Here is a 23353-nt window from a genome sequence, read left to right as displayed (position 1 = left end):
TAACATCAATGATCAAATGTGGGAGATAACTGCGTATATAAGTAGTGACCAGTAAACCTGACCTCATGGGACAACTTCAACAAGATGGCCTGTTTCTCTTGAGTTTTCTGAAACAGGGCTGTATCTACTGGTCTACTGCAATATGACAACAGCAACGAAGAGGTGAACAGACACATGGAAAACTAAGGTATAAACCAATAATTTCTTCAACAGTCTGCTAGGCCTGACTGGTTACTTACTGTTCCATCCAAATGGACACATGATGTATATTACCCTACCTGAAGCTTCAGAACAGTGAAGAGTTAAGAGAGGTTTGGGTGTGTACAAAGAACAAAAGGAGATTATGGATGAATGACAGATAAAAGATTAACAACAATTAATACAGTCTGTCAAGGAAGACCCTTTTTTTTCATGTAATAAACACACAAAAGGAAAGCAATGGACTTAGTCACTGGAACAATTTAAAGCATGGCTTCAGGGAAATCTAAAAGGTGAAAGCCTCAGATTAGAAAAGTCCTGGAGTTCTCTGCAGTAATTCTTCACTACAAGGCTGTAAGTTTGGTGTGCTCGGTCTCTTTGGAGCTGAGGACTTCTCCAGGCACCACACACCCTTCCTCTTCTGCAGCTGCTGTCCTAGCCCCATACCTTGTTTCTGTGTGCTTCTATCACTTTCAGGACAAGCTGAATCTTTTTGCCCAAGTCGTTTAAAGCTTTGGGCCTCTCTTCATGCTCCACATACTTCATTTGAATGGGCTGGCCATATTTCTATTAATGTAAGAAACATTGAAAAAGAATGAATAGTTCTAACAGAATACATTTATTTCTCCCTTACAGGATGATAAATAGGCAAAGACAATAGCTAGACAAAAATATGTCCTTTCTATTTTCCCACAAACAAATGTATTCCAGTGGCCCTTATCCTATTTTAACCCTTCTTTTATCTAAAAATTTACCTCTTGACCCTTTCCAAACCCCAAAATCTAATCCAAACTGTCAATCCTTTCAAAGCAAGGTGCTAAAACTCTGTAGAATCATTTGAAAAAGAAAGTAAGGACTACTCTGCTGCATATGGAATTCACAAATTTAAAACTTGTTTTCAAATTTTATTTTTGATACATGGTTTCTCTGTGTAGCTCTGGCTGTCTTGGAAATCACTATGTATGTACACCAGGCTGGCCTCAAACTCACAGAGATCTACCAGCTTCTGCCTCCCAAATGCTGAGATTAAAGGCATGCACCACCATGCCCTGCAAAATTAACCAAACTAAATAACAATGCTTTTGCATCATAATTTTTACAAGACTAAAATGTTTCAAACATTAATATTCACCTATTACTTAAAGCAATTTACTAACCTTTAGCTCCTGAAGCTTATCCACATAAATTTGTTTAGGTTGGTCCTCTCCTTCTTCATAAAGCCAATTTTCTGTGTCTTCCAATAATGCAGATAGTTTATTCATGTCCTAGTTATACATTTAAGAGACATTAATTACAAATGCCTTAGAAATAAAAGTATTTGAAGAAAGAGATGCTTTTAATTTCAGTACCATATTCTTCTGACCTTATTCATAAACATGTATTTCACTATCCTTCAACTTGAAAAAAAAACTAAGAACCATCAAGAAAAATTAACAATAACAAATTTGATGAATTTTTTAAAAAAACATAATTCTAACTAGGATAGTCAAATAAACATTCAAATAAACATTCAATATAGTTCTTACAATTTCAGACTTACTTCTGGAGTGATGAACTTTTCGTAGACAGTGCCCAGTTTGTCTCTGAAATCATAGACGTATTCTTCAACAGCATTTTTAGCATCATTTCTTTCTTTCTCTAACTTATCCTGCATTATCATCTTCCCCTATTCAAAAAGTTTCATATTATCATATAAATATGGGTTAGAGAACTGCTTGTCAAAATCATGATACCACTTCATACCTTCTAAGAGGTGCATATAAAAACAACAACAGATAAGACTCTTTGATGCTGTAGAGAAACTGAACTCCTGGGGTACTGGTGAGAATAAAACATTCTACAGCTTTGGACCACAGGAACAGTGTGAAGGTCCCTCAAAAATAAATAAATATAAGCTGGGTGTAGTGGCATATGCCTTTAATTCCAGCACTTGGGAGGCAAAGACAGGCAAATCTCTGAGTTTGAGGCCAGCCAGAGCTACATAGTAAGACCCTGTATCAAACAACCAACCAACCAACCAACCAAATAAATAAATGCAGAATAATGACTTCCCTCAAACCTAGCAGTTCTACTACTGAGTATATACCTAAATGAATGGAAATTAGACACTCCACAGATATTTGTATGCCAGCGTTTAGTGAGCCATTATTAATTAGCACCAGAAGCATAAACTGAAGCACCCATTAACTGATGAATGGATAAAGGATATATGTACACATACAACAGAACTATGAGGCTTAGAAAGGAAGTTCTATGTATGAGTGAACCCTGAGATCATACCTAGTAAAACAATCCAGGTAGAAAAGGACAAGCATTGTCTGATGAAATTTATGTGAGCTGTCTAAACAAGGCAGACTCTTAGGAGACAGAAAACAGAAGAGTGTTCAATGAGAACTGGGAGAAAGAAGAAGTGGAAAGTTTTAATTCCATGCTACAGCATTTCCATTTGGAATAGCTGAAAGCTTTGGAAATAGTGGTGACTGTTATATAGTACCAAATGTGATAAATACTAACACTGTACACTTAAAAATGGTTTTAAGATGTCAAATTTTGCCGGGCGGTGGTGGCACATGCCTTTAATCCCAGCACTCGGGAGGCAGAGGCCGGCGGATCTCTGTGAGTTCGAAGCCAGCCTGGTCTACAGAGTGAGTTCCAGGAAAGGCACAAAGCTACACAGAGAAACCCTGTCTCGAAAAACCAAAAAAAAAAAAAAAAAAAGATGTCAAATTTTAAAAAGTATTAATATATTCCTAAACCACTGACTTGTATGCTTTGAGTGAATGAATTATATGGTATGTGACTTACACCTCAGTAACAGCTTTTGAATACATCTATACATGTTCAAATTCCAGCATCTCCATTTATTACTTGGGGATAGCAAAAGTCATCTACTCTGAGTTTTATTACCCTAAATTGTCTAATTCCACAAGGCTGTGATTAAGATCTATTGTAACTCACATGCAGTATCTTCTTCCATACATGATGCACTACCCTTGGTCAGGGATATATTAACAGTAGTTGTGATGCTGACCTTTGGAAATCAACCACCTGAATCCAAATATGAAGGTTCTTGTCTGACTTGGGGCATACTGTACACAGGCTTCAGTTTTTTCATCTGTAAGCTATAACCCTTCCCAGGACCTATGAATTATCTTTGTTTTGAGAACATGGAAGATGTTAGCAAGAACTATTAGGATCAAAAGCAAAGAAAGAATGAAAGTATAATTCTTGAACAAAATTTTCACTTAAAAGCACCAGTTTTCTAAATATAAGGATCCCTTGACAATCTGTGATACAATGGCCTAGATTTAAAAAGAGACATTTAAAAAATTAATGTAAGTCTCATTTTACACATAAACCTACTATGGTTTCCTATGGTTTGTTCCTTTGGAAAAATTAGGCTCTAAACATATACATTTTGAGTATTGCATGAGATCTTTAGGAATTACTATGCATGAATAGAGTCTTGTTAATAAATAGGTATTATGCATTGGTATTTGAAAAAAGCAAGCCTTATAAAATCAAAATCTCTTCACCTAACGATGGACAGTGAACAGTTGAACGCAATATGTGGTGATATTTTATTTGTGCTTTAATAAAGCCCGAGAGAAAGATCAGAGGAATGGGACAAACCACGAGCTAACCTCACCTCACCAACTCCGCAGCTTCCAAAGAGAGTGTCTTCCTGTCTACTCATGTTTATATGCCTTTTCTGTTCTATTCTGTTCTCTCATTGGCTCTCTTAGCCCAGCTACATCACTTCCTCTTCCTACACAGCTCTGTCACTTTCTGTTTATCTGTACAGACCTCCAGACTTCTATGGTTGGTACTGGGATTAAAGGTGTGTGTCACCAAGCTTGACTCTGTTTCCTAGTGTAGCCTTGAACACACAGAGATCCTGCCTGCTCAGTGAAGGATTAAAGGCATGTGCTACCGCTGTCTGACTTCTTTGTTTACTTAAAATGGCTGGCCTTTTCCCTCTGATCTCCAGGCAAGCTTTATTTATTAAAGCACAAATAAAATATCACCACAGCAATATGTTTTCAAATACTGACCTAATGCTTGTATAAATTAGGAACCACCATTTCAATATAAAATTAGAGGATAAATATAATCACTTCATACAGTTACTGCTAAAGAAAGAACTCACTTCTCAAGAGACCGGAACTAAACATGAAAATAGACAAGTAGTAAGAAAATGTTAATAATGACAACAGAGTTGAAAACATTCTTAATCAATACTCTGAACAGTCTTTAAGTAGCACACATTTAAAAGGGGGGGCCTTGCTAGGCCAGAGGAGATGTTACATGCCTGCGATCTTAAAACTCAGTAGGCAGAGGAAGAAGGATCTGACCAGCCTGGGCTATACAGCAAAATCCTGCCTTAACACCTCCCCAAAACAAAACACAAAGAATTCCCCAAACCAAGCCAAAATAAAAAGGGGGCTGTTCCTATTTTATTACTATTAAAGACAATAAAAGAGGGAGTTAGGGGTGATGGCACATGTTTATAATCCTAGCACTTAGGAGATAGAGGCAGGAAATGAGGAGTTCAAGGTTATTCTTAATTACATAATGAGGCCAGCCTAGGCTACATGAGCCCTGATTTTTAAAAAAAGGGAGGGGGTGATTATGAATCAGCCTCAGAAAAGTTTTTCTCTATAGTGAACATTGTTTTTCATATAACTAAGATGAAAGTACTAAATGGTACTAATGCAGCTTACTAGTTTGATGATGTTATAATTCCTTAATAATTGCAAACCAGATTGCCTACATTTCAACCTCTGTCTTCAATACAGTATCAGAATGCATTAGCAATTATTCAACAGCAACTCCAACTTATATACCTCATTTTCAATGTAGCTATTGAGAAGATCTTGGGTCAGTTGTCTGTACAGGCTACTCTGGATGGGTAGATCAATACTCTTGACTTTCCCTTTTTTAATAGTCTGATTTATGCGGTCTTGCTTGTCTGAAGGAGGTGACTAGAAAAGAAAATCAAATCAAAAGTGAAAATTTCTAAAACTAACAAAGAAAGAAGCAAAGCCAAACAAGCCTATTACCGTCTTCTGTATTTAAAAACAAAACTGGAAGGGTTGGGATGCAGCTCAGAGTAAAGTGCTTGTCTAGCATTCACAAACTCTGCTATCAGTTTCTACTATCACCCCCATGCTTCCACATAAAAAACTAATACCGATAGCCTTTTGTATTCTGTTTAATGCTAAATCCTTTCTACATTTGGAATATGGAGTTGGAAATCCAAAGCTATAATGAACTACTACTTCACATACAATACTGTGGCTATAATTCATGACAAAGGAAAACAAATACAGGTAAGGGTATGGAGAAACTGGAATCTTTCTTATTAACTGTTGGGGCCATTATAAACTGTCTGGTAACTTCTGCCAGTTTTTAAAATACCTGAGCCATTGTGATGGTTCATGGGGTACCTGTTGCTAAGCCTGACAACCTGAATACAATCCCCGGGACCCACATGCAAGTTGTCCTTTGACCTCCACACAAGAGTTGTGCATATATGTATGTACACACACACACACCCCAAAGCTAGCTGAGAGGTTCTTCAAAATGCTAAACACTTAAATACTATTATGACTAGCAATTTGTTGCTAATAAGTGTCTAAGAAAATGAAAACATCCACACAGAAAACTTGTCAAAAGTAACATTCTCAACAGGAAAACTACACTGTAAATGTGCATCACTAGTAAATGGGTAAATTAGAATGTGAGATGCACTGATACAATACAGTATTAGGCCATAACTCGAAATGAAATACTAACACATCTTATCACTAAGATGAACCTTGAAGCCATGCTTAATGTAAAAAGGCATCTTTAAAGGCATTTATCTGAAATTTCCAGAATAGGCAAATCTGTAGAGACAAAGTAGGCTAATGGTTGCCTGTGGCTGGAAGGGGAAGAATTTGGAGAAAGGGAGAATTGTAGTTCATGAGTACATGACTATTTTTACGGCAAAAAATTCTCTAAAATTGTAATGATGCAGGTGTGAGGATCCAGAAACTACTGATCTGTACACTAAGTGGGAGAACTGTGTGACGAACTCTTAAACAAAAACACACAATTCTGAGTAAAATGAGAAAGTAATAAAAACAGGTTTCAGGTTTTAAATAATTCTATAATCTAGAATTTAAAACCTCTAAGGAAAATAATCATACAGCTATGCTGTACAGATGGACTTCTGTACAGGGCAGAAGCATGTCAAGATGGTACCATGGAGCTGAAGCTACTTACCTAGGTCACAGGGACATGACTCGTATATTATTATCTTAGTAAACAATCTCAATATGAGTCATTTATCCGCTAGCATTTTGCATTAAACATTTATTAAACTATTATTTTTTAAGTTTGTATTTTTATTGTTTTTAATTTATGTATGTGCATGTGTATTTGTGTGTGGGTTTGTGCATGTGAGTGCAGATGCCTGTAGATGTAGGAAAAGGGCATTGGGCCCCTGGAGCTAAGTTGTAGGCCATTGGGAGCCACTGGACATGGCTGCTAGGAAGCAAACTCAGGTCCTTTGGAAGAACAGTAAGCACTCTTAACCATGAACTATCTCCCCAGACCTAATATCTTATTCAGAGACTTGAAAAGGCTTAAAAAGTCAATGGAATCTGATGCTCTCAGGACAGCAGACATAGAAAGTGATAGGATGAAGCCCATCAGCCTATCACCTCCCTGCTACCACCACCACAACTGGCTCAGATACTCATACTAAAATATATTTAGCTGAGTATGGTGGCTCACACCATTTATTCCAATACTCTGGAAAGCAGAGGCAGAGGCAGGCAGATCTCTGTGAGCTCAAGACAGCCATCCTGGTCTACACAATGGATTCCAGGCTAGCCAGGGAATAAGGAGACCTTGTCTTCTACTCCCCAAAGATTTTTTTAAATATGTTGTAACCAAAATTCCATGCAGAGCATTATACATTTAAATTCACTTGGAATTGCTCGATTTCTCCATTTCTCTGACACTGTGTAATTTCTAGTGAAAAAAATGCTATTAAAACATCTTTTTCCCTGTCAAAAGGTAATTTTACTTGTAGTATTATGTTTGGTTCTTTTTTTTTTTTTTGGTTTTTCGAGACAGGGTTTCTCTGTGTAGCTTTGCGCCTTTCCTGGATCTCACGCTGTAGACCAGGCTGGCCTCGAACTCACAGAGATCCGCCTGGCTCTGCCTCCCGAGTGCTGGGATTAAAGGCGTGCGCCACCACCGCCCGGCTATGTTTGGTTCTTTTAAAAGCTTTTAAGTAAGATTCTGAAATGTAGGTATTTTGGTTGTAAGCTCTCTCTGCTTCTCATGGCACTGTAGTTTAAATTTACTAAGCACATTAAAGAGCAAGCAGCGTGAAGCAAACACATCGGCTAGTCCATCTCAGCACATCTCAGCCAGATACATTAAGTAGTGCAGGCCTTTGGCCCAACTACTTGGGGGGCTGAGGAGGCAATGAGCACCCTAAATATGTACTACAACAGGAAACCTTGTCTAAAACAGACACACCCAAACAAGCAGATGCAAAGCCCAAACCTGACAAAGCTCCAAACACACAACCACAAAAATAGGAAAGAAAACCTTCGCTTTGGCCCCTGTGTGGTCAATCTCCTCTTCTGGGGTGTGCTCAGCATGACCTTTTTGATGACCTCCTTCTTCCTGGTCAACTTGCATTTTGTCCTGGCAAAATATATAATGGACGGTATAAAGTTTCCTTTTCTAGCAAAAAGCATAGCCCTATTCCCATGTGGTGTGCATACTAAAGCAGCTCACTTTTCAAATGATAGTAGCAACAAACAGATTAACAAGTATAAATGAAAAGATCAGTTTGAAGCTGTCTAAACAGACCTTCTCATTCACCTTTTTGACCAAAAATTTGTAAAGAATATAGACAGCTGTTTTCAAACTCATAAATCAAGATTCAAAAAATTAAGCTTTAAAAAAGGAGAACATTCAACTTGACATTAAAATATTATGGAGCTGACCTTAGATGGAAATGTAGTGAAAAAAATGAGACTCAACTACACAATTTAGTTACATATCTTAAATTTATTTTTTTATTGAAAATCATTTTTTCATACAATATATTCTAATCTCAGTTTCCCCTACCTCTTCTCCTCCCAGATCCTCTCCACCTTCCCATCCTTCTAACTCCATGCTCTTTCTGTTACATATTTTTTTGGAGATTTATTTATTATGTATACAATGTTCTGCCTGTATATATGCCTGCAGGCCAGAAGAGGGCACCACATCTCATTATATGTGGTTGCTGGGACTTGAACTCAAGACCTCTGGAAGAGCAGTCAGTGCTCTTAACCTCTGAACCATCTCTCCAGCCCTCTGTTACGTATTTTAAATGTAAAAAATACCGAAATTAACCAAAACTCAGACGTCTTTGAAGCACTCAAATATAAACAGCCAAATGGGCTGTCCATTTGGCAAACAATCTTAAACAATAGATACATTCTTGTACCACCAACCTCTTGAAAGAAATAGCCTAGAATATAGGAATTGTACTTTTTTTTTGTTTTGTTTTGTTTTTCGAGACAGGGTTTCTCTGTGTAGCTTTGCGCCCTTCCTGGATCTCGCTCTGTAGCCCAGGCTGGCCTCGAACTCACAAAGATCCGCCGGCCTCTGCCTCCCGAGTGCTGGGATTAAAGGCGTGCACCACCACCGCCCGGCTAGGAATTGTACTTTTTTGCTGTATCTGGACTTGAGAAAATATGGACTTCTCAGTTTTGCCAAAGAGAAAAACAGACTAAATTTATTTTTTCACTCCTAGGAGTTTAATCCAGGGCTTTGTGCATGCAAAACTACATCTCTACCTCTGAGCTCCAGCTCCAGCCCTAGCCTTCAGGATCAGTTATGTTTTATTTTCTAATTCTTCCCTTACAACTCAACAACTTCCCACATCATGGCAAGAGGTAAAAATGCAGTGTTGAGTTGTGGTCACAGAGGAACATAATGTAAATATTAATGCAACATAGTAACAAAGAAAAAATGTTGTTGGTGCTCTCTGCCTCCTACTTGTGGATCAAGAGAGAACCTCAGCTGTCACTGCCACCATGTCTTTGCTCTGCTCTCATGGACTCTAACCCTCTGAATCTGTAAGCCCAATTAAAAAAAGGACTCAACCCACTGAGCCATCTCTCCAGCGCTCACCCCACTTTTTCTTTTAAGAAAAAATGTAAGTGAAGCTCTTCTTCTGCAGTCAAGGCTGATTTTAAACTTTCTGCAAAATTCCTCTATAGCTTGAGTTTTCCTGACTGACCCACAGTCAGGACAAATCTCTCTCACCCGCCAGTCCCACAGCCACTCAGACCCGATCAAGTAAACACAGAGACTTATATTGGTTTCAAACTGTATGGCCGTGGCAGGCTTCTTGCTAACTGTTCTTACAGCTTAAATTAATCCATTTTTATTAATCTATACCTTGTCACGTGGCTTGTGGCTTACCGGTACTTTACATCTTCCTTGTCCTGATGGCGGCTGGCAGTGTCTCCCTCACCCAGCTTCCTGTTCTCTCCTTTCTCCTCTCTCTTAGTCCCGCCTATACTTCCTGCCTGGCCACTGACCAATCAGTGATTTATTCATTGACCAATCAGCAACACATTTGACATACAGACCATCCCACAGCATTCCTCTTCCTGAGAACCAGGATTATAAGCATAAACTACTCAGTGTGTGTGTGTGTGTGTGTGTGTGTGTGTGTGTGTGTGTGTGCATGGACGTGCACACCCACTTTTAGCTGGAGGTGTCATTCCTCAGGCACCATTTATTTTTTTTTTTTAAACAGGGTTTCTCACTGGGTTTAACTCAACAAATAGGCTAGGCTACATGGTAAGGCCCAGAGGTTCATTCTGTCTTTCCTCTCCAGGCTGAGCCTGTACCATCAAGCTCAGCTTTTAAAATGTGGGTTCTGGGTTTGAACTCAGGTCCTCATGTTGTAAGAAGCATTCACCAATTGGGCTATCTCCTAGCTCTGAAAACCCATTCTTAAATGCACAAATAAAGGGAAGGACTTGGGAATTCCTCCAAATGTGACTAGAAAAAAATACTTGATAAATACAATTGACAATAACATACAAATTGTGCACATAAAAAGGTAAACATTTTCTGCAAGTCAATAGAATCAAGCCCCCCCTGAGCTGGGCACAGAAGACAAGGGTGCACACCTGTAATTTCAGCATTCTAGAGGTGGAAGCAGGAGGATCAGGAGTGCATTTGGCCTCAACTACATAGACAGTTTAAGGACAGTCTTGGTAGCATGAGAACTTGTCTCAACAGTTCCCTAATACTCCTTCCTCTACAGTATATTAGCAGTAAATTCAATGCATCATAAATCTTTCATAAAGTAGAACATCTACATTTGAATGTCACTGGACATATCCCTTTCTTTAACTGCCACAGATATTTTATAACTAAATCCTGAAAAAAATTTAAGAAACTACTTAAGAAGTATGCTTTTAACCCCAGAATGCCAGGAGGCAGAGACAGGTGGATATCTATGAGTTTGAGACCACTTCGTCTACATAGTTAGAACCTGTCTACAAAGAACAAAAATATGTGTTTAGCTCAAAAGTTACTCCTAGTTTTATCTAGCTATAAATAAAATGCATGTTTTAAAGAATTTAACAATGGATTTCAAAACTTACATGTCCCATATAAGCCAGGAAAGATGCCTTGGCCCCTGTGAAGTGCGTTACAAGATAGCAGGTGTAGACTATTCTTAAACTAAGACTTCTTTAGTATGGTTATGAAGACAAGGCCTACAGAAGAAAGCCCATGGCTAATCTGAGGAAATCAGGTATTCACTACTGGGTGCTGTCATGACCCCAGGTGAGAGGAAACAGATATGATTTCTACCTACCACATCATCTTTGCTTTCATTCTTAGATGAGGCTTCTGTTTCCATAGGGGCATCACTGTGATCGCCTTCCAGATTCTGCTTCTCAATCACTGATGCACTGGCCACACTGAAGATTCCATGGATGTTAATACGAACTTTAACTTTTACTTTAGAACTATCACCATCAGACTGTGGGAAAACATTCTGAATAGTGAAGTTCCCTTAAGGAAAAAAAGCTTTGATTAGTGTATTAACCTCAGATCAAACTCACTAAAGGTTTTAGTAACTTAACCGTCATCTTTAAGGCATACGTAAAAATATGATTAAATTCTGGATGATTGCTGTGGAACAAGTGCTGTGTTCAGATTATCCCCTTACAGCACTAACAAAGCTGGTGTGAAGACTCACACATTCAGTCATCTGCTAGGAAAAATGGGATTTCACTACTATTTATGTATTTGTCATGTGCATGTGCACATACTTTCACATATATGGCACCACGTGAGTGTGGAGGTCAGAGGACAACCTTCAGGAGTTGCTTCTTTTCTTCTACCATGGGAATCATCTGGGAATTGAACTCAGGTCATCAGGCCTGATGGCAAGTGCTGTTATCACACTGAGCCATCGTGCCAAACCAAGAGCTGGGATTCTAAACTAAGGACAATTTTATTTGATTCAAAAGCTAATGAATGACTTTAAGTAACTTATAATTAAAAGACAAAATAACAAAATCTAATTTCTGAGTTTGAAAACTTTATATATATGCATATATGTATATAAATTTTGTTATGATTTTTATAATTATTGTTCATGAAAAATTATTGTTCATGAAAAGCATTTCCAAACATTAAAAGCAAATTATCCTATACCAAAATTAGTGGTATCAACTAAAGAGAGACTAACAGGCCAAAAGTTAAGACAGGCCAGTGAACAAGTTTGGATTACAGTCTTACAGGTTGGGTTGTACACCAACACTCATTCTATGTCTCACGCAGTACTTCACAAGGCAATAGTATTGGTAGATAGGCTTTTGGTTCTGTTTTTGCTTTGTTTTTAAGGGTCTATTAAATTGAAGACTGGTTTCCTTATCAAAGGAGACAATCAGAAAAGTTCTTACATACATGCACGGGAATGTCATGTGACTATGAAGATTATTTTTTACAGTCCTACAAGGAAACATACCTCCCTTCTTAAAAAGTAATTAAGACTAGTCAAGTGCAGTAGTGAGAAGAGGGGAAGTGTGGAACAGGAGTTCAACCTGTAACTGACTGTGAACACTCAACTGAAATAACTAACGACCTTCAGACCAACTGCAAACATTTTCTATAGCTCAGTTCAAAACTCTAGCTCACAATGGAGACAATATACATCCGTTGCTGAAGCCATCTAGCTGGTGGACCTGTAGCCACCATAAAAATAGTGTAACTTGCAGTAACTTCTACTGCTTTAGTAATTGCTTTCAAAGTTTATTTTCTCCTTTTTAGTCTATTAATATAGAAACTTTTAAAAAATATTTCTTTTAAATATTATAAAATCATGTTTTATATTGTATCATTTAAACATAAACAGATAAAATGGACATCACAATTCTCTATTTGCTCTTTCATATCACTTGACAATACAGTTTCAGAATTACATAGTCATGTTAATAATACAAACACAATTTGCCTAAAAGTGTTTTTCCATTAGCCAACCTTGACATAAACTTTTCAGGCCAATTTTAGAACACTTAGAATACAGAGTCCATGAAATCAGAAGTAGGACTAGTTGGGAAGAGGAAGAGGAGTGGTAGAAAGAGAGGCTAATGGGGCTGAATATGATCAAAGCACACTGCATATATGGATATACACACCAAGAGGAAAATGTCATAATGAAACCCATCATTCTGTACAAAGACTATACACTAATAAAAATATAGAAGCCAAAAAAATTAGGACTATTCAAACATGTTACTTTTCTAGAAATAAAGCAAGCATAAAAAAGTTCAGTTACAAAAAAAGTACAAATTTCTTTAAGATCAAGACTAATTTAAATGAAATGTTAATTTTTGCTTACTTAATTCTATATATTGTTTATTTGCTTTGTTTATTGTTTTTTGAGACAGGGATTTTTTTTTTTTTCTGTAGCCTTGGCTAATCTGGATCTAGCTCTGTATACCAGGCTGGTCTTGAACTCATAGAGATCCACCTGCCTCTGCCTCCCAAGTGCTGGGATTAAAGGCGTAAGCTACCACCACCTGGCTATATATTGTTTATTAAAGGTTAAAAACTTAAGAAATTTTTTGTTGTCTTACCAATTCTTGGATCAGGATAAGGCACTTCATGCAAATTAGTATAAAATGCTTCTAGTTCAAATGGTTCCTTCTTGTGGAAAGTTATGACCTTTGAGAATGGAGCAGGATGGTTCTTAGAGAAGACTTCACATTCCCTAAAGTGCAGGTAGAAAAGACATTCATTTAAATAAAGCAAATAGGTTGCCTGGGAACCCAATGTCAGAATATACTTCACTCTTAATTCATGAGCAGTAATTGCAAAGATGAACATATGTAAGGAAAAACACCTATGGATTTTTCTATTTTCAACAAGTTAACAATTTAAGGCTTTCAGAACATCTAACATAACTGATCACTGTACACTAAGAAAAAAATTACCAGAGAATATGCACATTATGTGGTCATGTGTAGGAAGGGTAAGGCCCTGCCTATTAACTCTCAAACACTTGACCATATGCAGCCCTTTGAATTACAGCCCCATTAAGTACTCTTATTTGGAAATAAATTTACAGAAGGGTACAGATATAAAAACATTACAAAGAGTATCTGTGTATCAGTCTCCTAGACTTGCTACTGCCCTTTGCCCTATTTGTCTTGACATTTGAATGCACATATTCTATCTGTGCATTTTGTACTAAACAAATTGAAAGTGACACATTTGTGTTATTATTGCAAATACTTCAGTATGCACTTCCTAAAAGGGAAAGTCTCTCAAGTTTTAATCATATTCCAATTGTTCATCTTATGTCTGTTTATAGTGTTTTCTTCCCTCTAGAGGAGGAAGTTTTAAACTTGCAGTAATCTCTATTCCTTAGAGAATGTAACAGGAATGTTTATGACTATTGCTTATGGCTGTTTATTATATAACATCATATCACCTCAGTCACTCAAGGGATTAAAATACACAGATGAAACTTTTCTCCCTAGTTTCACTACCACATAGGCTTTTTAGTTTAGCTCTCTCTATATTTTGAGATTTTTCTTACTTACATATTTAACTGAAATTGAACTCTATATAACAGTTCTTGACTTGAACCATATTAAAACAGGTCATCCAAATGCTCTGTATGGCATTCATATAGGGCTGTGTCTGTTAGGTTTTCTATTGCTGCAATGAAACATGACAAAAAGCAAGTTGGGGAAGTAAGGGTTTATTCAGCTTCCACTTCCTCATTGGTTGATCATCAAAGGAAGTCAGGGCAGAAACTCGAGTACTTCAGGAACCTGGATGCAGAAGCCATGGAGGAGTGCTGTGTACTGGCTTGCTCCATATGGCTTGCTCAGCCTGTTTTCTTACAGAACTCAGGACCATCAGCCCAATGGGCTGAGCCCTACCACATCAATCACTAATTACGAAAATGCTCTACAGACTGGCCCACAGCCTGATCTTATGGAGGCATTTCCTCAATTGAGGTTCTTTCCTCTCAGATGACTGTAGTTTGTGACAAGTTGACATGAATCTAGTCAGCACAAGTTGATAGTCTGTATTTTTGAAATTTGTACAAAAAAAATTCAGTTTCTTGGGTATAATGACATACAGAACACAGAACAAAATCAAGTTCACAATGTAGATACATTTTTACTCATTGTATAAGCTATTTCCAAATGGGAGGCAAGTAAAATACTTTACAATTTTTTATTTTGGTAGTGAAGCAAGCTATTTACATGCTGGGCAATGTGCAGAAACAATGTAAATGTCAACAGAAGCACAAAAATATGATTTACATTAAATTCTTAATAGAGTATATAATACATAGTAAATAAAATATTTATATTTTAACTAGATGTATAAAAGTATTTTTATTACATAGTAATAAAAGCATTCTTTTTAGATTTTTTTTTGTCTTTTTAGACAGGGTCTCCTGCAGCCCACATTGTCCTTTAATGTTCTATGTAGCTGAGCACATTGAACTTCGATCCTCCTGTCTCCACCACCTGGGTGCTAGGATTACAGGCATGCTTCAACACACTAGGTCTATTTATGTGGCACTGAAGATGGAACCCATGACTCTGTACATACTAGGTAAGTGCTCTACCAACTGAGTCATATCAAGGAGAAAAAAATAGTATCCCCTCCCTTTTTTTTTTACAATAATTATGCTAAATTTAAAAGTATAGGGGAAATGGAATAAAACATGTAATCTTGTGTTAATAGCAATGCAAGGAATTTTTTAGATATTGTACTAACACTAATTTGCTAGTATGAGTCAAAATGGGTGCTTATGCTCTGGCTAAGCAATTTTACTCTGTTATTTTATAGACAGAGCAAACATACCTGTACATGGTTATATGTATAGCAATGTTTCTAAACACTTAACTGGTGTTTAGCAAAATGTGATTTTTCCTAGTGCTTTGGCTATTTACTACAGCATATTCAATTGTTGCAACAGTTTTCTGTTTGCTGATGTGGGAAAGTCCTATGCAGTATCTTTTTCAAAAACCAATTGCATGGGAACTCCACAGATGACTCTGTATGTACTGAACAGGTGCATGCTTTTATTTATGATTATTCAAAGAACAGGCATGGGCAGATACACTTGATGCTAAAAATGGCTAATGTGAATTAACAAATATGCCCATTGTGGTTTGTAAGTTAATTTTTATAGTCTCTTTTCTCTAATACTATTTGACACATTTAACAAATTTTATAGTTACTTATTTGTATTTTATGAACATTGGTGTTTTGCCTACATATATGTCTGTGTGAGAGTGTCAGATCCCCTGGAACAGGAGTTGCAGACAGTTTTGAGCTGCCATGTAGGTGCTGGGAATTGAGCCCAGGTCCTCTGGAAGAGCAGTCAGTGTTCTTAACAGCTAAGACATCTCTCAACAAAATTTTAAGATTTTAAGAAGCATAAATTCCACTAATTTAGAAAAAGCAAATTTGATTGGTTGAAGATTTATGATAAAATATAGTTAAGATTTTAAAAATAACTTACCCAGTCCCTTCTTCAAAAGAAGTCTTCCACCTTAATGTGATTGAGTAGGGAACAAGGTCTGTTATTGAAAATTCACGCACTTTAAATGCTGGTGACAGAATCGCACACTGTAAGAAATGCACTTAAATGAGCAAGTACAAATCATATTCTAGATTAACCGTAAATAAACTGCTTAGTGATGTCTTTATAGTAAAACTGTGAAGATTTTAAAATTTATTACATCTTTGTAATGACAAAAGAAAGTTTAAAAGGGCCCACACTATTTTATGTGATTTTACAAAAGCTAATCTAAGAACAGCTTTAATTTTCCAAAAGGAATTATTAATGAACATCATCTCAAGAATTCAGTTTTTAGTACATAAACAAATTATCCTAACACTGTTTAAAAGTACAAGAGAAACCAGGCATGGTGGTGCATGCCTTTAATCCCAGCACTTTGAAGGTAGAGGCAGGTACATACACACACACACACACACACACACACACACACACACACAAACACACACACACACACACACACGGTATATGTGATGGGGGAGCAAGGGAGAGAAAGAGAGATACAGACACAGACAGACAGACAGACAATACTGACCAGGAGTAGTTACTTTCAGTATTCTGTTGGGATGAGCAGGACAGGTAAAAGACCTGTCACAGACACTGTGCAAATATAAATTAAACAGTTCTAACCTGCAATGCACACCCTCTGGCGACGGCTTCATCAGCATTGAGGGTGGTACTGATGTCTTTCAGAAAGAACCTAGTGACCTGCTCCTTGACTGCAGGAATCCGAGTGGCCCCTCCTACAATTTCTATGCTGTTTATGTCTTCACGTTGTAAGTCTGGAATTAAAATGTATTTCAGTGAAAGAATGAGAAGTCTTCAAAATTTGGGCACAGTAGTTGTCAGAATGTACTTTATATGTAAGTGGGTTTTTTATGTGCTCAAAAGAAGATCAAAATACCCCAGTAATTATGGAAAAGGCAAACTGTAACACTGTCTGCACGACACCATTGACCATGGTCCAGATGTCAGTGACAAGGACAGAACAAGTTCCTCATGAGCTTTGAAGCTCTCCAGAGGTTATCACCTTTCTCATTTTCACCTTCTAACTTTATTAAAACTATTTTACAAGTTATCTTCAAGACAGCAATTATGTCCTCATCTCTTCTCATTTCTAATATAATCTCCTACTAAAATCTTATGTAATTACATAAAACACCCAAACTACAGTTGGCAGGTTTATGATGTAAACAATATAACAAGGAAGGAAAGTACTCAGGAAGCTGGAATGCCAGTGTCCTGTTCTACAAATGAATGAGTTATTTCTTTTCAAAATGAAAACTATGAAACTTGTAAAGAAAGTTGGTCATTTCCACTTACTAGCTTGGTCCATTACTGCTTTTAAAGGTGGTTCAACCCTGGCCAAGAGCGAAGCACACAACTGTTCAAACTGAGCTCTGCAAAAATGAAATTAAAATCATTAGTATGGGGAAGAAAAGCACATACCCTCTAAAACAACAGAACTGGGGAAAATTCCAACATGACCCAAAGAGAAAATCAGCAAGCGCTCTTCCAAGTGAAAACACATGGTACCTGTTCATCTTACTAGAAACATCAAGGTCATTCATGAAACACTCGATGTTCAAGGGAAGATCTGATGCATTTGCACTCATCAGCTTCTTCAGTTTCTCGCACTCTTGATACAGCCGCAACAAGGCCCGAGAGTTGTCCTTGACATTTATCTTATATTTGGTCTTGAATTCATCACAGAAGTAGTCCACTAAAGCCTCATCAAAGTTCCTGCCACCCAGATATGGGTCAAAGGTAGTAGCCAACACCTGTTTAGTTGAAAGAAAATAACTAAGTTTTCCAATACAGTGTCTTACTTAGTTACTTTTCTATTGCCATGACAAAACACCATGATCAAGGCACCTTGTAAAAGAAAACATTTAATTTGGGCTTACAGTTTCAGAGGGTGAGTCTACGACCATCACAGCAGGAAGCATGGAGGCAGGGAGGTACCATGCTACAGCAGAAGCTGAGGTATTTTATCTTAAGACACAACCACAAGGCAGAGAGAGCTAACAGTGACACACCTCCTCCAACAAGGCCACACCTCCCAATCCTTCTCAAAAGTTAGACTTTTCAAACTACAACATTCTATTCTCTAGCTTCTACAGGCTTGTGACCATATCATAAAGCAAAATACATTTGGTCCAACATCAAAAGTCCCCTAGTTTTTCACAGTTTAAAAGTCCAGTCTCTTCTGAGACTCAAGGCAATCTCTTAATTGTAATCCTCTGTAAAATAAAAAGCAAAAAAGGAAATTACATACATCCAACAAACAATGGCACAGAATTATACATTACCATTCCAAAAGGGGGCACAGTGAGGAAATACTGGATGAACAAGACCAAAATGCAAGGGGCAATCCCTAAGTCCTGAAACTCCATATCTCAGGTCAAAGCACACAGACGGCTCTGCCCTTTCAGCTTTGCTGTCTACAGCACACTTCTCTGTTTCTTAGGCTGGCTCCACTCTGTATGGAGCAGTAGCTGGGCACTTACATTCTGACTAACAAACAAACATGGGCGGGGTTAAGGAGAGTGCAAAAGCAAGCACAAACTGGGAATGGCACAGGCTTCTGAATCCTCAAAGCTCACCCTCAGTGACATATCTCCTCCAACAAAGCCACACCTCCTAATTCTTCCTAAACAGTTCCACCAACTGGAGATCAAGTATTTAAAATATAAGACTCTGAGAGCCATTTGCATTCAAACTATCACACACAAACCCAAAATGCAAAAACAAAACAAACAAACAAAAAACCCCTCTAAAACTGTAAAAGTAAAGGCTAACCAAGAGAACTTGTCAAATCACTGGGTGCCAAATGTTGGGTTAAATTATCCCTTGTACCTGGCTCACATAGCTCCCTCCTCTTTGTTACCTGCCCTATAGTTACACAACTGTATCACACAACTAGAAGAAAAGAACAATTCTAATTCTGAAACAACTGAGTGAGAACTAAAATATCATTAACTTACATTCATTGGTTCTCTAACACACTGGACCCTAAATGAAGTTTAAGGGCAAACAGCAGTTCTAAGTGCTAAGTGCAGACAAGAGTAAAGCACCCAAGAAAAGAGATCAAAAGACTGGATCACAGTATTGTATGTAACCAGTCAATTTCCAAATTAGCAGTTAAGCCTTTGCCTATGATCTTTTAAAAAACCTACTTATTTTTACAATGTAAAACTAAAGAATAAACAAAAGAGTAAAAATGGAAACAGAAACAGAATAACCTGCTTCTCACCAGACTACCAGCTGGCAACTGTAATGTAGGCCTGTAAGTCAGAGAACTCCAGGATGTCTACCCTCTCCTTGAGAAAAATGGTTCCTAACCTTATGACTAGGGAGTCGCTCTACTGCAGGCATGGTTCCTCAGCAGTTTCTTCTAAGATGGGCAGCACACTAACATCAAGTACTATTGACGGTATTTTTCCAACAGACCGACACAGACTCTATGAATACAGACTACCCTCAGGGTCCAGTGCTGCCCAGCATGAAATGCAAACTCATCCTGCCATGTGATGATGCAAGTGTGTATTCAACTAAGAATTGGGGCACAACCTTTGTCAACTTCAACAAGACTCAGTAATGAAAAAAGTATAGACGACTCCACCTAAAGTTAGCTAGAAAAAGAAGGGGGAAATCCACCTTTGTTACTACGTTAAAATTGAAGACCAGAGGTCAGGAATTAAACCAACTTATACAAAAATACTATCATTTCATCACATGCCATTTCCTTTGTTTTTCTGATTATAAGGATTTCATTATAGTACCACAAAGTACAAAACAAAAGGTGCATCTGATGGATGAACACAAAAACAACGGAGATATTTAACACACAGAAACTACCAGATGCCACACATTGCAAACATTTTATATCTACAAAATCCTAGGAGAATCTTAAGCAGCCTCCAGGTCTCACAAGCCGTTCCATAGATGCAGTTTCTGTGAGTCATCATGCTGTGGGGTGGGCTCTGGTATGATGCAGTGCCTTGGAGTCACCCATGCTCCTTGCAAGTGACTCCTTTATTCATACTCTATAAACTCTCTGGTTCACTCAAAAAAAAAAAAAAAAAAAAAAAAAAAAAAAGGCAACTTCTAGGATGCTGTTATCAGTAAAGAGACCCTAAAGTCACGGAAAGATAAGAAACTTGCTGAAGTCAGGCAGTTGTGGCACACACCTTTAATCCCAGCACTTGGGAGGCAGAGGCAGGTGGATCTCTGTGAGTTTGAAGCCAGCCTGGGCTACAGAGTGAGTTCCAGGACAGGCTCCAAAGCTACACAGAGAAACCCTGTCTCAAAACAAAACTTGCTGAGGATCAGTTTTTTGTTGATGTGTATATTGTGTTCGTGTGTGTGTGTGTGTGTGTGTGTGTGTGTGTGTGTGTGTGTGTGGTGATACATTGTGTACCTAATAAAATCTGTCTGAAGATCAGAGGATAGAACAAGCCACTAGATTAAACATACAGGCCAGGCAGTGGTGGCATACACCTTTAATCCTAGCACTTGGGAGGCAGAGATATATCTGGATCTCTCTGAGTTCAAAGCCACCCTGGGTTACATGAGATTGACTCAGTCCAGGAGTGAAACAGAGCCAGGAAGTGGTGGCCCATACCTTTAATCCCAGCACTTGAAATCTCATGCCTTTGTTTGGGAAGCACACATGCTTTTAATCCCAGGAAGTGATGGCAGGGCAGAGAAAGGTATATAAGGCATGAGGAGACAGGAACTAAAGGCTTTTCAGGCTGAGGAGTCCTAGAGGTAAGAGGTGGCTGTGGCTTGTTCCTTTGTCTCTCTGATCTTCAGGCAAATTTTTATTAGGGTACACAATATATCACCACATATATATGCATATATAATATGTATTTTTAGATTTATTTTTTGTGTATGAATGCTTTGCTGACATGTATGCATATGCACCATATGTATGCCTAGTGTCCTCAGAAGACAAAAGAGGGCCTCAGTCCCCTGGAACTGGAGTTTCCAAAGGCTGTGGACCACCCATGGTGATAGGAATTGAACCTGGGTCCTCTGCAAGAGCAGCAAGTGCTCTTAGCTGCTGAGTCATCTCTCCAGCTCTGTCGTGATGGTTATGTTTTAAGAGGCAGAATAAGACTTTGAGCCCACTTGTTAAGTGTGTGCTCTTTACATACAATACACTCTTACTCATCAAAGTTATATACAGAGAGTAATTGAGTCACTTACTTTAAGTTTTCCTTTGTTAAAAGCACAAATGGAGACCTGATAGGCAGAATGTCCCATGTCGATAAACACAACATTCCTTGGTTTCTCATCTAATGAGGGAAGATCCTGTTTATAAATTCCATATGCCAGTGCAACTGTGTAAGAACAAATATTAGGTTAATTTTTATATAGCTGCCCTTTAGAAAACAAGACAAAGTTGTTTTTATATTGCATTCTAATATACAGTATAATAAAAATAGATTCAGAATACATTAACTTTTCACAAATTGCTTAACATTTTATTTTTCCTACTCATTTGTAAAGAGTTACAGCAATAACCATTCTTTAAATTCAAATGTGAATTCAACCTCTGCCAAAATTCTGTATTCCAAAGCAACAAATTAGAAACAATACAAGAGTTTTAAAAAGCTGTAGAGAGAAAAAATGATGTTTTTCTGATGGTACTTTTCAAGTGGCAACACGAACCTGCAGTGGTTTCATTCATCAGCCTCAGACAATTCAGGCCTGCAACCTGAGCTGCCGCCATCACGGACCGTCTCTCTGCATCGGTGAAAAAGCTTGGGATCTGGTGAGAATAGTCATAAGTTACTGCCTTGGTGCCACAGACTTTACTTATAACTGCAGGAGCACATGTAACTTTAAATCAACATAAAATACCACTGTAGGTTCTTAGGTTTGACAGTTTCTATACATACCACACAGATGGGATTTGGAGTGTGAACACAAATCCAATTAGAATGGCAGGATCACCAGTTCTGTTTACCTCAAGGAGCCAGTGTTAGTCTGGCTACTGTGGTTTAGATAGCTGTCTCTAAGTCTCATGTGCTAGTCCTCAGTGTGGACCTTGTGGAAGTAGACTGTGGATGAAGGTGCTTAGATTAATTGAGAGGTAGCTCTAGGAAGAGATGATGGACTCCATTTCTGTCTGAATTCTTGTTTGGCAATCTGGTCTTTTCTTCATACATATTCTTGCCTTTCCTGGCTACATAGTTCAAAGCCAGCTTAAGCTACATGAGACCCAGCTTAAATTAATTGATAGAAAAAAGGATAGCCTCTTACCAGGCTCTTAATTCAAATTCAATCCAAAATTTATACTGTGCCAATCAATCCAAAGGGATGTGTCAAAATATCTGAAATAGCTTTATCCTAAAAATCATTTGCAAACTATAAGCCAGCACTTGTTTGTCCATACACAGGAGTGAATGCTATGTGCACCCTTCAATGGGTCACTGAGAGGGTACCTTAACTCTGGGAAGCTACTACAATTCCACTGAATTCCAAGCCATCTAATTCTCTCCAGAATAAAATAGGTTTCATGAACAGACAAGGTGGCCAAGCCTGATGACCTGAGTTCAATACCCAGAACTCACATGGTGGAAGGAGAGAACAGACTCTAACTGTCCTCTGGTCTTCACACACTTCTGTGGCACTTGAGCAGACACGTGCATTGCATGCACACACATCCACAAGTAAATAAACAATGTCAAAACATTTAAATGGATCCACTAGCTGTTATGTCCTCACCACAAGACAAACTAACAGTTTCCCATAATTAAATTCAGCTTCCAAAACCTAATGAGAAAAATAAACCTGTTTTTCTTAAAGTTAGCCTGCTCGATTATTTTGATACACTATTAAAAACTTGACTAATATATTAGACTATCAAAATACTAGTCCTAGGCATGGTGGCACATGCCTTTAATCCCAGCACTCAAGAGGCAGAGGCAGAAGGATCTCTATGAGTCTGAGGCCAGACTGGTTTACATAGTGAATTCCAGGCCAGCCAGTGCT

The 23353-nt window shown here is 38.0% G+C and overlaps 1 protein-coding gene across 2 annotated transcripts in view; it reads right to left on the bottom strand.

Annotated features, from left to right (window-relative positions):
* The window catches only part of Hspa4l (heat shock protein family A (Hsp70) member 4 like), a 45283-nt gene that overhangs the window by 6996 nt on the left and 14934 nt on the right, over positions 1-23353 (bottom strand). Inside the window, exons 5-17 of one of the 2 annotated variants that reach the window (XM_052729931.1) lie at positions 22028-22127; positions 21563-21696; positions 17882-18126; positions 17669-17745; positions 16976-17127; positions 16289-16395; positions 13371-13504; positions 11099-11298; positions 7810-7908; positions 5046-5183; positions 1739-1864; positions 1356-1463; positions 646-765 (exon numbers count right to left, since the gene is read on the bottom strand). In XM_052729931.1, coding sequence (XP_052585891.1) covers positions 646-765; positions 1356-1463; positions 1739-1864; positions 5046-5183; positions 7810-7908; positions 11099-11298; positions 13371-13504; positions 16289-16395; positions 16976-17127; positions 17669-17745; positions 17882-18126; positions 21563-21696; positions 22028-22127 — 1740 coding nt within the window. The remainder of the gene's footprint in view (positions 1-645; positions 766-1355; positions 1464-1738; positions 1865-5045; positions 5184-7809; positions 7909-11098; positions 11299-13370; positions 13505-16288; positions 16396-16975; positions 17128-17668; positions 17746-17881; positions 18127-21562; positions 21697-22027; positions 22128-23353) is intronic. The other variant, XM_052729930.1, reaches the window with a different exon arrangement.

Source organism: Peromyscus californicus, unplaced genomic scaffold (assembly GCF_007827085.1).
Source record: "Peromyscus californicus insignis strain IS unplaced genomic scaffold, ASM782708v3 Scaffold_9__1_contigs__length_137607984, whole genome shotgun sequence".
Classification (NCBI taxonomy): Eukaryota; Metazoa; Chordata; class Mammalia; order Rodentia; family Cricetidae; genus Peromyscus; species Peromyscus californicus.
This window is presented reverse-complemented; position numbering and strand designations above follow the sequence as displayed.